At 38.5% G+C, this 12,647-nt stretch overlaps 1 protein-coding gene across 1 annotated transcript in view; it reads left to right on the forward strand.

Moving 5' to 3' along the window:
- The window catches only part of XRCC5 (X-ray repair cross complementing 5), a 50,947-nt gene that overhangs the window by 363 nt on the left and 37,937 nt on the right, over positions 1–12,647 (forward strand). Inside the window, exons 2-7 of the mRNA XM_065070660.1 lie at positions 2,831–2,944; positions 3,535–3,718; positions 4,910–4,958; positions 6,438–6,560; positions 9,423–9,611; positions 12,532–12,646. Coding sequence (XP_064926732.1) covers positions 2,831–2,944; positions 3,535–3,718; positions 4,910–4,958; positions 6,438–6,560; positions 9,423–9,611; positions 12,532–12,646 — 774 coding nt within the window. The remainder of the gene's footprint in view (positions 1–2,830; positions 2,945–3,534; positions 3,719–4,909; positions 4,959–6,437; positions 6,561–9,422; positions 9,612–12,531; position 12,647) is intronic.

Here is a 12,647-nt window from a genome sequence, read left to right on the forward strand (position 1 = left end):
TGCCCCTGAGCGCTGGGGGGCCGTGACAGCGGGTCCCTCCTTTGCGGGCCGGGGCCGCCGCTGCCGCCTGTGACACGGCGGTGTTTGAGTTTTGGCTCTGGGGGGGCCGCCTGTGGCGGGGGGTGTTGGCGCGGCCCCGGGCTCGCTGTGGCGGTTCTGGCGACACCTGGGGCTCGTTCCGGTGGTGCCACTCTGGAAGCTGAACGTGGCCGGCCCGGCCGTGCTCACCTGCTGGAAGCGGCTGGTCTGGCCCGGGTCCAGCGAGCTGGGCTGGGTGTGAGGAGCAACCGGCACAACAGCCGGGGCTGCAAAACCCATCCCCGAAACCGAGTGACCCTCCCTGTGCGGCCTCTGAGCTGCGACTGCTACAGAACTCCCTGAGTCAAAGGGGCTTCGCTCAGGGCAGCTGCGGGTTTGAGCAAACTGCAGCTACCACAGCAGTAATTGCTATTGCTCTTGTTGATATAATAGTAGAAATGGGTTTGCCCTGTTAAAAATACAGTTTGTTTCTGTGGTATGTTTAAGGAGTCCTGTTGGTGAAAGCTGCATTAAGTGTTTTTCTGATCCAGGGTGGTTTAATATCTGTGAAACACAGGCTGAAGTGCTCTTAGCTTTGTTACAAGTAGCTTCAGCACTCTGGGGTTAGAGATAAAAGCAGACTTGTTCTGTTTTCATCCTTATCAGTACTTGAGCAAAGCAGATTTGTTAATAACAGATGAAGTTGCATATAGAGGAGGGTTATCTAAAGACAGACCTGCCATTTTCCTGAAGGAGGATTTCACATACCTGGATAGGTATCAGGCTTGGAGTTTGCTGCCTTCCAAAAGAGCATGGTAGCATGTGACACTTGATCATTTTTTCTTAAGCAAAACAGCTGCTCTTCACTCCTGCAGTCATTTGGGGTTTTTGCTGTCATCCTCCCAGCTGTGAAGAGCATGTCACCTGTTTTGGACAACAGGATTAATTCAGCTGCCAGCAACTGTGTGTCTTGAGGAGGGACAGCAACAAGCCAAGGGTCTGTAGCTGCTGATAGAGTAGTTCCTCAGGCTGGCAGGTGAGCAGTAACACGCCTCTTGTGAGAACCTAGTGCAGCCTCAGTTACTGCTTCTGTTCTATTCTAAGAGTCTGCAGACCTTGCTGCCTCAAAGATGATAGTTCCTGGCTCCCAGATAGGCCACCAATAAAGGCAGAGTGAGGGACAGAGCACTGAGACTGGATGTCTTGTGGAGTCCTGCTGCTCAGCCTTCTTTTGTTTGTTCTTCTTCTTGTCCTGCCCTGGGAGGGTGCAGGGTGTTAAACTAGTACATGTTAAAATGACAGGGGTGGTGTACAATATGTTTTGGGAAAGGAGGAGAGTAAGAAAATGGTGTGAGAGCTGCTAATGCAGAACATTAGACAACTAATTTGGGAAAATTATTGCTATAAGCTTGATATTAAGACATATCTATTTGGGTGACAAAAAGAATAAGGTTCTTTCGATTGATGTTTAAAAAGGTACTTGGAGTTGTTTTCATGGTCATATGCAAAAGAGTTTAGACCAACACCTTTCCTTACTGTTCATCCCATTTGTTTTACAAAAGCAGATTATGCCTTTTGTGTTGCTTGATTCTCAGTCTTCTGATCTATGTCCCACATAACTGTGGCACTTTCACTTATTGGAGAATTGATATATTTTGTATTTTAAAACAAGGTGACCAGCTACAAACTACATGATACCTAACTTTCTTGTGTTCTGGCAAACAATATTTTTTTGTACACAGTTTAATTTCCGCTACTGGCTATTCACCAGGCAAGGTTTTGATGTATATTTCAAGAACCTTGATTTAATCAGTGACAATAAATTTGACTTGGCCTTTTGTCAGTGTCCTTGGAGGTGCAGGACATAATTTTGCTGAATTCCCCTTGTAGCTTTGTTCAGCTGAATCGTAAAATTACTCAGGTTAGTCAAAGTAATTAGTCTGTGGAAGAACTTTAGATGAATTTATCAAAACCGGTTGAATGGGCAATACATTGCGGGTAGTATTCATTATTAATAAATGTTGAACAAAAGAACTCACAAGAAGCAATTTTACTTTATTCTTATGACAGCTTATAAATCAAAAAGGGAAAGGCTTGGACACTGTTATATACAGATCAGTTAAAGCAACGATCAGCAATGCAAACACATATACTAGCTTGTGGGATTTAAGCCCTTAAGTTGAAATTGGAGTTTCTCCTTCTGAGGCGCTAAGAGCATCGCTGTGCGCTGCAGAGACACCTCCAGCAGCAACAACTGCTCTGGCCCTGGCTGGAAGCCGTAGGAGCGCAGTCATCCTGATGTTCATGAACTACACCAAGCATGGCTCTGAAGCTATTACAAGTTGCTGCAGGGGGTGGATGTAGCTACAGAATTTAGGGAACAAGCTTGTATATCCACCTTGTGTTGTGCAGTTATACTGAACTGTGTTGTGCTGGTAACTGTCAGCTAAAATGTTTCTAGTTTGTTTTCTAGTGTAGAAAAGCCTTTAGGTCCCTAATATGTTCACAGGGTTGAACAGAAATTTTCTCTCCTGATAGATTATTGTATAACAGGGGATTTTTTTTATTTTTTTTTTTTTTTTTTTCCCCACTGAAACATGGTACAGGATTAAATAATTCTCAGTTCAGTGCAATTGGACTGGTTCTGTCCTCCACCATTGTCTCATATTAGCAGTTGCTGTAAGAGAAACCAATAGCAACATAGTTTGGTTACTCAGTTTTGTATGTGCAAGGATCTGAACTAACCGTTTTAAGTAATTATGCTTATATTAGCCCATTTACATTCTTATTTGGTATTGTCTTTCCTTTGTAGGCAGCCATAGTGCTGTGCCTGGATGTAGGGTATGCAATGAGCAGTTCAGCCTCTGGTGAGGAGTCTTCGCTTGAACAAGCCAAGAAGGTTATGACAAAGTTTGTGCAGCGACAGGTATGTGTCACTTTACATGTAATAAAAAGACATTAAAAAGGGAGAGACGACAGGTATGTGTCACTTTACATTTAATAAAAAGACATTAAAAAGGGAGAGGAAGCAACAACATCTGTGAAATATTTTTTTCATTTACTAATATTTTATATAAATGAGAAATTCGTAAGAATCTGTTTTTATGTGGGAGTAACTGCTTTTTTTCAGCTCTACTTCTGTGGAGAAGTGGCGGTTGGATTGGTCACTGTTTTTCTTTAGGGCAGTATAAATTATGAGGGGGAAAAAGGTACTCTTTCTCTAAAATGTGTCAACCTTTGTAAGATTACCATGCTGAAGACTCATTTCAAGGACTGAGTCAGCCAATTTTACTTGTTTTATCCCATATATCCTGATGTCAGTCTGCTAATTATATCTAAATTAGTGAACTCTATGTGAGACTATGTTTTGGTAGGATAGCACTGCAAAAGAAAAAGTAAATCCACTGTACTTGACATTGTTTCAAAATTAGTTCAGCTTGCTGGAGTCTGCCTAACATAGTTGTGTATGAACATACCTGTGGTTTTATACTGGTTTTGTATTTTCTCTGTTTCCAGGTTTTTGCTGAGACAAAAGATGAAGTGGCTGTAGTTTTGTTTGGCACAGATGGTACTAGGAATGCCCTTGCCAGTAGGGATCAATACCAAAACATTACTGTGCATAGGTCACTTATGCTACCAGATTTTGATCTGCTGGAAGACATTCAAGATGTGATTAAACCAGGCTCGGAACAAGCAGACTGTATCCTTCTGTTGTAGAGCTCTTCTTGAACCGAGGCAGTTACACAGGAGACAGGACATTAGTGTTGTGAAATGGGCTCCGTTTTTCTTCTGAAATTTTAGCTACTATCAGAGTTCAGCTTATTTGTGGTTGTAAGTTTGTTCAAAAGCAGTTTAGCTGCTTTTTGACATTCTTTTAGGTTAGCAGATGGAGCCTTGGCCATAGGGAATAGTTTTTATGAAGTATTTCATTAATTAGAGAGAAGAAATATAGCAATAATATATTTTTAGGTGTCAAATAAGGTTCTTTTTTTAAAAAAAAAATGTTAGTGCAGAACTTTTTCGTCAAATAAAAATACTGTTCATGAAATAAGTCAGCAGAAGTACCAGAAGCCAGACAAAGCAGAATAGAGGTTTATCAGCTTGGTATCTATATAAAATATTTCTAACATTGCCAGATGTCTCTTGCTGGTTTGAATGTTGTTCGTGTTTGAATGTATTCTGTTGTTAGTTGCGTAAGGTGAAGAGTTCTAAACGAAGGCAATCTATATAGTGTCCCTTTGTGTGTTTCATTTACATGTTGTTCAGCCTCCCCGTTGTCTTCTCTCTTTCTGGCCATAAAATGATAGTAGTGAACTCTGCTCAGACTGGCAGAGCTGTTTTGCAGAAATGTGCAGCCAGTCAGCTGGATCTTAGCAGAAGCAGAGTCACCCTCTGTCTTCTATCGGTCGGCAGGTTTGTGTGTGGTGGTAAGAATGTGTTCCTAATGAAAACTGTGGTGAGGAAGAAATTATCAAGAGGTTGCTAGATGCAGATATTTTGAAGGAAAACTTGCATGAGAAAATGGTGTCATGTTTTGAAAGTACAAGTAAATTTTGTTTGTGGATTCAAAGAGTCGTTATGAAGATTAGATTGCCCTTTCATTGGACTTGAGCCTTCTCATTGACAGTTAAAAGATTGGGCCCTGAATCAGTCTTTTTACTGTTCCATCAGATAAATGGATAAGAGAGAAGATCACAACACAGACAAGTTACATAGGAACCTCTTGCAGCATCGATATTTGAAGAGTACTTGTCTCAAAAAATTGTTTGCTTGTTAATTAAAATGCTTGTTTGTCAGTGTTTGGGAGGGGGCAAAACCAGAAGATTCATAGAAAAAACAAATGTGTGTCATGATTCATGTTCTAAATGAGATTTTTCTTAAATTTGCTTAGTTCTCGATGCAATTATTGTGTGTATGGACTTGCTTCAGAAGGAAACAATGTGAGTATGTAACCCAAAGCCTTTTATAGAGTTCTGCCCTTGTGTTTTGAAGCTGATCTGATTTCTTGTCAGTGTTACATTTCCAGCATTGTGTAAATATGGAAAATGCTTATTTGGAAAAAAACAAACCAACAAACAAGCCAAACCAAACAAACAAAAAACACACTTCAGGAGTCTGTCCTTGAAGAATCCTCAGGAGACATCTTGCTTCTCCAGGCAATCAAAGAGCTTTCTGATGCAACTGGAAACTTCGCGGTAGATTCATGAGAATATTAATGCCATTATTCGAGGCACAGAGGCTTCACTTAGCATCACGTTTCTTATGATTTGTTTTCAAAAAACATTAATTCAGATGTTAAAATGCATAGAAAAGAGCTACCCAATTTATAAGGGTGATGGCATATGTTCTAAAGAAAAAAAAACTAGAAAGGTGAGTTTGTTCAGCCTAGGAAATCAAAGGCTGTTTGAGATAAGGTGGCTGTTTGTAAATATGCAGGTTGTGGAAGATAAACACACAGGAAAGAAAAAGCAACCTGTTTAAGCTGAAAGAAAATGTTGTGTGTGTTAGACAGTTGTTGATGAATGTACTTAGACCGGAGATGTGTTTCTCAGACTCAGTGGACTGATGGTCCAGGGAAAGGAAGATAGCCTTACTTCCTCTCAAAACAGATTGAACGTGTTGTTAGAATGATCGTATGATCTAATCAGTGTGGAAAGCTGTATCAATTAAACGCTTAAAACTGAGCTGTGAATTAAAATCACTGTATTTGTGGCAGTATAACCTTGAATGCCTATGGAGCAACTGCTTTTATTGTATTGTGGGTAAGTTGCTTGTATGCAACAAACTCTTTGTTATGGAATTCCCCTTCAGTTGATAAAATACGATCAGGTAAATATTCAAGAAAATCAGCCTTATGCTTGACTATCCAGATAAAAACTATTATCAGTTTAACTGAAGTTTGTTTCGTGGCTGACAAAACTTTCTGATGTTTATTGTTGCTACTTCTTAGTGCGTTAAGTAGGCTTTGAAGTCCATCTTATGCACTGAATCTGCTGAATTAGTTTACTAAAATGGCACCCCTGCCAGCAACACTAATTTAAAATACACTTTCAATTTTCACAAGAACAGACTTACACCTGCAAAGGAAATATCAAGTATAAATCAATAAACAACCTCACGTTTTATTAACATTTAGTCTACATCGTTAAAAATTGGCAGAATTCCATTCATTTGGATGTGGTTAGTGATTTATATAGTCAAAAGGCTAGAATCCTCAGTTTTAGGGAGTAGGAGTGAGTAGGTGGAATCATATAAAGATAAAAACTTACCATAAATAATATGAGTAATGACAGAGCAAGTTCTACCAAGTAGGTTTGTTTGGTTGGTCTTTTTCAATTTGCTTTGGTAAAAAATGGATTTTGTAAGGAAGGTGTTAGAAAAGGCCTTTAGATAATGTTTCTTTTTTTTTCTATTTTAAGAGGAAAGAAGTACGAGAAGAGACACATTGAACTGTTTACAGACCTTAGTAGTCCTGTCAGTGAGGATCAGCTGGATATTATCATTGCTAACTTGAAGAAAACTGGAATTTCACTTCAGTTTTTGTGAGTATGGAAGTAGCTGTTAGGCACCATGCCATTTTTTTAAAGGGGAATTATGATTCTTTCTCAATAACAATCTTGAAAGAGCTGGTAATCTGTTGGTATATGATTTCTATAGAGGTGTACCAGTGTGTAATCTGATTGTTTTAAGTACTTAATTACACGTCATGAATTCCGGTTATGAACAAAATCCCCTTGGCTAAGTGATGTGCAAATATATGTTAAGATGATGGCTGCTTCTTCAATTCTTCTTGTAGCTTAGAGCCAGAACCTAAAATGAAAGATAAAAGATCTATGTAAGCAGAGAATTCAGAAACAGTGAGACAGAAATAGCCTCGGAAGCAGCGGTTTTCTCACAGCAACAGCCCAGATCCTTTTAGGTAAGGGAGTTACTGGTAAGAAATAATGAGGTAGTGTTGCAGATGTTTAGAGCCTGATTCTGGTGTCTATAGAAGAAGTCTGAGGAGAAGGGTTGTATATTCACAGTGATGGGCTTGGAAAATGGAAGGAATGTCTTCAGTGTTATAACAGGAATCTCTTGGTTGTTTTGCTACAGGTATAGGCATTGGTCTGCAAAATCAGTGGTGCTGCTGAGATCTGTGTTATTAATAGTTGTTGCACATGGTGTTAACATAGGAAGCTATAGGCCGTTTAGTAGGAGTTTATGTAAAAGCAAATCTTGGCATGAATGTTAATGTTTGCTGTTTGTAACAATCAATTTAACAGGAGAAAGTTAAAGCTGCATTTTTACTTTTGACCATTTTAATACTTACTTTCATCTGGATCCAGCGTTCTGTAAGGAACAATGCTGTGAACTTGATAAATTTATTAAAGCATTTGTGGACCCTGCTGCAAGATAGCAGAGGTGTTAGGTAGGAAAGCATGACTGAAAAACGTGGGCTGATCCTCCATGGAAAAATCATTTGTTTGCCTGTGCTCTGGACAGGCTGAATGTAAAAATGTCAGACTGTTCTCGGGTCCTGTATGCTTGCAACATGCGTTGACATGCCCTGTCTAGGTTATGTGAGCTATTGTTGGCACTGGAGACTTTGGAGACACAACACCAGGAACCTGAGTAGGTGCAGCCAGCCAGAGTGCATCCTTCAGAGACCTGGTATTTAGCCCCTGCCACCTTGTCTCCATACCTGTACTTGGCTGTGCAGACAGGTGCTACCACCACAGGTTAACATTGCGGTTTTGTTCTGTGAGATTTCTGATAAATCTTTACATTTTCTTTGTTTATAATGTAGCAAAGGAAAAGCCCCAGAGCTGGTAGAATAGCTAGGGAGATGTTGCTCACAAAGCATCAAGTTCAGATTTACACCCTGTTTCCCAGCCACGTGAGCAAATGATGCATTGAGAAATACATGTACAAATGTAAAATATTCGAAATACTGGTTTAAAAGTGATTTCTTGCTAAACCTTGTCCTTTTGTTATAACCCATGCTTCCATCTCTTACGCCCTGTTTATTGATTAGGTTGTAACTTGTGGCAGGTAGTTGGTTTTCCTCCCTGTTACCAAGCACCGAGCCCATGCTGAGCACAGTGTAGCCTTGGGTATGACACAGTTCTCATCACAGGAGTCTCTAAGCACTGTATAGTGAAAGTTATGTAACTTTTGGAAGTTTAAAGCTTTGTGCTCTCATAACAGCTTTAAAACACAGTTTCTCTTTGACAGTAGATGCTGCTTACTAAAAAAGTACCAAACACTTTGCTGAAGTTTGATCTTTAACTCTGCTGTATGTGACATTATTGTGCATATTGTTAACTGCACTTATTGTATTTTGCTCCACATGTAAGTTTAGTGAGGGCTAATGAGGTGAAAGTAAAGTAGAGATCTGTAGGCTGCTTTTTTGAAAACATAATGCAATGCTAAAATACTTTGTGGAAATGTGGTAAAAGGTATCATGCGGTTCATTCAAAATTGGATCAGACAAAAGATCTGAAAAATCTGCAGGCATTGTCAAGGGCACAAGAGAAAAGGATCTTACACATCTCTCTTTTCTGTGGTTATTACACTTAGTTAACTCTGTTGTATTTTGAAGAGTGGCAAAATAATTTTGTCTATAACCCCTGGCTAAATTTTAAAATCTGATTCCTGAAGTGCAGGAAAATGTTTCATCTTCACTCAGAAATTGACCTATTGTTGTAGCCTATTAAAATCTCAAAGACTAACGTTTATTCCAGAGATACCCAATAGCCCCACTGCAGTGAAAGTCCCATTTGCTGGCATTTAGAGCCGATACAGAATCGCAGGCCTGGAATGGCCTTTAACAAATCATCTAGAGCAACCCTCTACTTCAGACTGGCTCAGTTGTATGTGTGTCATTGCTGAGCAGTGTTTGTCTAATCTTTTTGTAAAGATTTCTGGTGATGGAGACTTCTGTCTCCTTGGGCACTTGGTTTTAGAGATTATGCTTTGAAATGCCTTTATCAGGTTTTTGAATATCTGACCTGACTCCATGATGTAATTTGAGCAGAGGCTGAATATGAAGAACTGATTGTTCCCTTCCTCTCCGCAACAGCCTTTTATATTTAAGACTGTCTTGTCCTCTGACTCCCTTCTCTACAAGCTTTATTTTGTTCAGTCTTTTTTCATATATCTTGTTTTCTAATCATTGTTATCTTCACTTCCTAATCCCTTCCTGTACGTGGACATCTATATTGATGTGTGATGCCCAGAACTGGTGCAGTGCTCTGATCAAGATGTTACCAATGCCAGGTAGACCTGAAATTCATGTGTTTCACAAGTCCTGCAGCTCTTTATCTGACTGCAGCTAGATAGAAATTGTTGATCCTGATACAATTTTTGTTTTGGTTGGTTATTAAGAAAGTCAAACTAACCACTTCTGCTTTTGTTCTTAGTCTGCCGTTTCCAGTGGATGATGATGATGGAGGTGGAGATAAAAGTGCCAGTGTCTGTTCTCAGATGCACAGAAACTCTTTTCCAAGAAAGGGTTTAACGGAGCAACAGAAGGAAGGCATTGATGTGGTGAGGAAACTGATGCATACTTTGGATGAAGAAGGAGGGCTGGAAGAAATTTATACTTTCAGGTAAACTTGGCTAATCCTCTTTATCACACTGTAAATTTACTTTCTGATTTCTTCCCCAAAACATGAAATAAATTAAGTAATCAGTCACTTGGCTCCAGTTTCACTGAAGTCAGTGAATTTTGTAACTTACTGTACACTCAGTCCCTTTCAAATAGCTTCTTCTGTTGCTGTAGAATAGGTAAAAAAGCTTACAGATTTCAGGGGAAAATGAGTTTTCTATATCTGTATTTAAAGAAAAAAAATAATCATTTTTCTTCCATCTTTAGTGTTGGTGGATTTTGGAGGAATGTTTCTTTAAAGGAGATTTCAAAGGCATGTTTTGTAAAGAGTTGGAATTTGTAACATGGTGCAGTTAAAACATTTGCATTTAATAGTAGCCTTGGTTCCTTGGTCTCAGACTTCTTTTAGCTCACTAGTTTATCAAACTCCTGCAAATGTTTTGAGCAATGTTTTGTTTAATCCTGCTGTTTAATCATAGAAGACTATGCCATTGTGCCAAACAATATACCTTTTTAGCAGCATTATTGGTGCAAGAATTGAAAGATAGTTTCCCTAATGAAAGAGTAAAAAAATCTATGTGTGTCTCTGAAAAACTGTAGCTCATGATATATCCAAGACTTTTTCACATAGGTGTTGTCTGAGTTGGGAAACAAGCAAAACACATCTATGTGCCTTATAAAAGTCTGATTTTTTTTTTTTTAAATTTTTTTTTGTCTTAGTAGTGTTATTCTACAATTATGAAATGTGATCTTTTAGACAATGTGTTTTTCAGGAACCTTAGTACGTACCTGTAGGTTTGCATGCTATTTGCGTGTTATTCGTAATTTTAAATTTTATTTGTGGGATTTCCTTCCCTCCCCCTGCCCAGCCCATCTGCTTCGCACCTCAGCAGCCAAACTGTTACTTGAGCGTTACTGTGGATTAGTGAAGAAACATGTATCACTGCGTATGTATTTCATAGTAGTCAACAGAGCAGTCTAAGTCTCTAGCAAAAAGCAGGCTTTGTCATTGCATCAAGAGACTGCACAGAAAAGCAACATCTTTCTGAGCCCGTTTATCCTTTAGGATGATCCATATGCATAAAGCTGCTATGTGGCTTGGTCCTTTCTTTATATTTTTTTATTGCAGGGTTTTGCTACTGTCTAAGCTGTCTTCATGCCTTGCTTTCAGGGAAATCCAAAATCTGGTTAAATAGGCATTTGGCTAATAGATCAAAGCTTTAGTTGTTTAGAGATTGTGTGAGGTTTTAGATGCAGTTAAGTTGCTTATCAAGCTTTAAGAAGTTAGCCTTACAAATCTGTCATGATAATTTACCAACTTAGATACACTCTCTGCTTTCTTATATTAATTATTCCTGCTGGTAAAGATATTTCATCTCTTGTGAAAATAAATCAGTCATGCCAGGAAAGTAAGTGCAGAAAATTTTGTTGTATTGTTTTAGGTTTTGATATTCTGATTATTGAATAGGAGGGACTTCTGCTGCCTCTGGCTTTGGGGGAAGGGATTGGAGAGCAGAGGAGAAGAGACGTATTTAAAATACAAGTTGAAACATGCTTTTACTAGAGTTTTATTGACTGAGCTGTCTTTGATATCAGGGAGCATTTTTCTTCAATAAATATAAGAAATTAAAAGATAGAGCTAATAAACTGAGTTTAGATGACATTTTTAGGCATTTCACATTTAGGTATTTGATTTTCATATTCATTCTTGAATGTATGTGGTGCAGTAGTTTTAATGATGTAGTAATAGTTTCTTTTTAAAAATCCTGTATTGATCTCTCTTGCCAGAGGAAGCAATTTTTCCTCTGTTCCTTTCTGCAAGGAATTAAAAAAAAATAGAGAAATACAATGTTTATCTCATGACAAAAATGCCAGTGCATTTTGTCCTTTCATTGTGCTTCTGTTAGAATTTTCAGAATAACCCTGCTCATTCTAAGAGAGTTGAAAAGTAGAATACAAAGTTGAATTCTGTACTGATGTTTTTAGGAGTTGATCTTGATTTCTGCCAGGCAAGTGTTTTAGTCAGAGACATAGATCTCTGGTTTCATCATCATGTTATAAATGTGAGGTCAACACTCTTTTATCTTTGCTTCATCATGCAATTAAAAAAAAAAAAATGAGCGCTTTCTATATGCTGGAATTTTGTAGCAAAATATTGTAGCTGATTCAGTTTGTATTAGCTGAAAGCTGCTCTGGGGCGCAAGCCTATTTGATTTCACAATAATATATTCTGAATTGGTTTGGCTGTCTATTTTTTGGACTCCATTGCTTAAAGTTGTACAGTTGAATTAACACTATAGTATCGAATCATTACAGTTATTTTTTGTGTGTGTTGTGTGAACTGGCATAACATACTGGTATATGTTAAGGCTAGAAATAATCAAAGTAACTTACTTCATTCTACCTGAATGCCCTGAAAATAATGAGTTCATTAGTACTGCATTGAGAAAAAGTGTCAAATGTTAATTACCACACAAACAAAATCCTGTTAATTGAAACTGGGTTCTTTACTGCTTCACCTCTGCTGCAGAAAACATTCAGCCACTTAAAGATGCCTTTTCTAATTTGGGATGTTCAGCTAACTACATGCCCTAACTGGGTGAGCACAGATAAATGTGAAATGCTTAATAAGCAATTGTGTAGTTTCATCACAAGACCTAACTGAGTGTCTTCAAGCCCTAATGTCACATCATCACAAAGGTTTGAGATGGGAATAATCTACTGTACCACCTCTTCTTTCAATTCTCTTTTCTGACAATAGTTAATGACCACATTATTCACACAGTTTATTTTCTAATGCTTCGTGCAGTCAAAGCTGAAACAATTGGACTCCTGCGTCTCCTTGAAGAGAGTGTATTGTCTGTAATATTTTATTACAGTTCACCAGAGTTCATTTCTGTTTTCCTGATTCTTTCATTTAGAGAGAGCCTGGAACGTCTTTCAATGTTTAAGAAAATAGAAAGAAAATCTTTGCCTTGGCCCTGCCAGCTCACTATTGGTTCTAATTTGTCTATAAGGATTGTTGCCTACAAATCAG

This window comes from Columba livia, chromosome 7 (genome assembly GCF_036013475.1).
Source record: "Columba livia isolate bColLiv1 breed racing homer chromosome 7, bColLiv1.pat.W.v2, whole genome shotgun sequence".
Lineage (NCBI taxonomy): Eukaryota > Metazoa > Chordata > Aves > Columbiformes > Columbidae > Columba > Columba livia.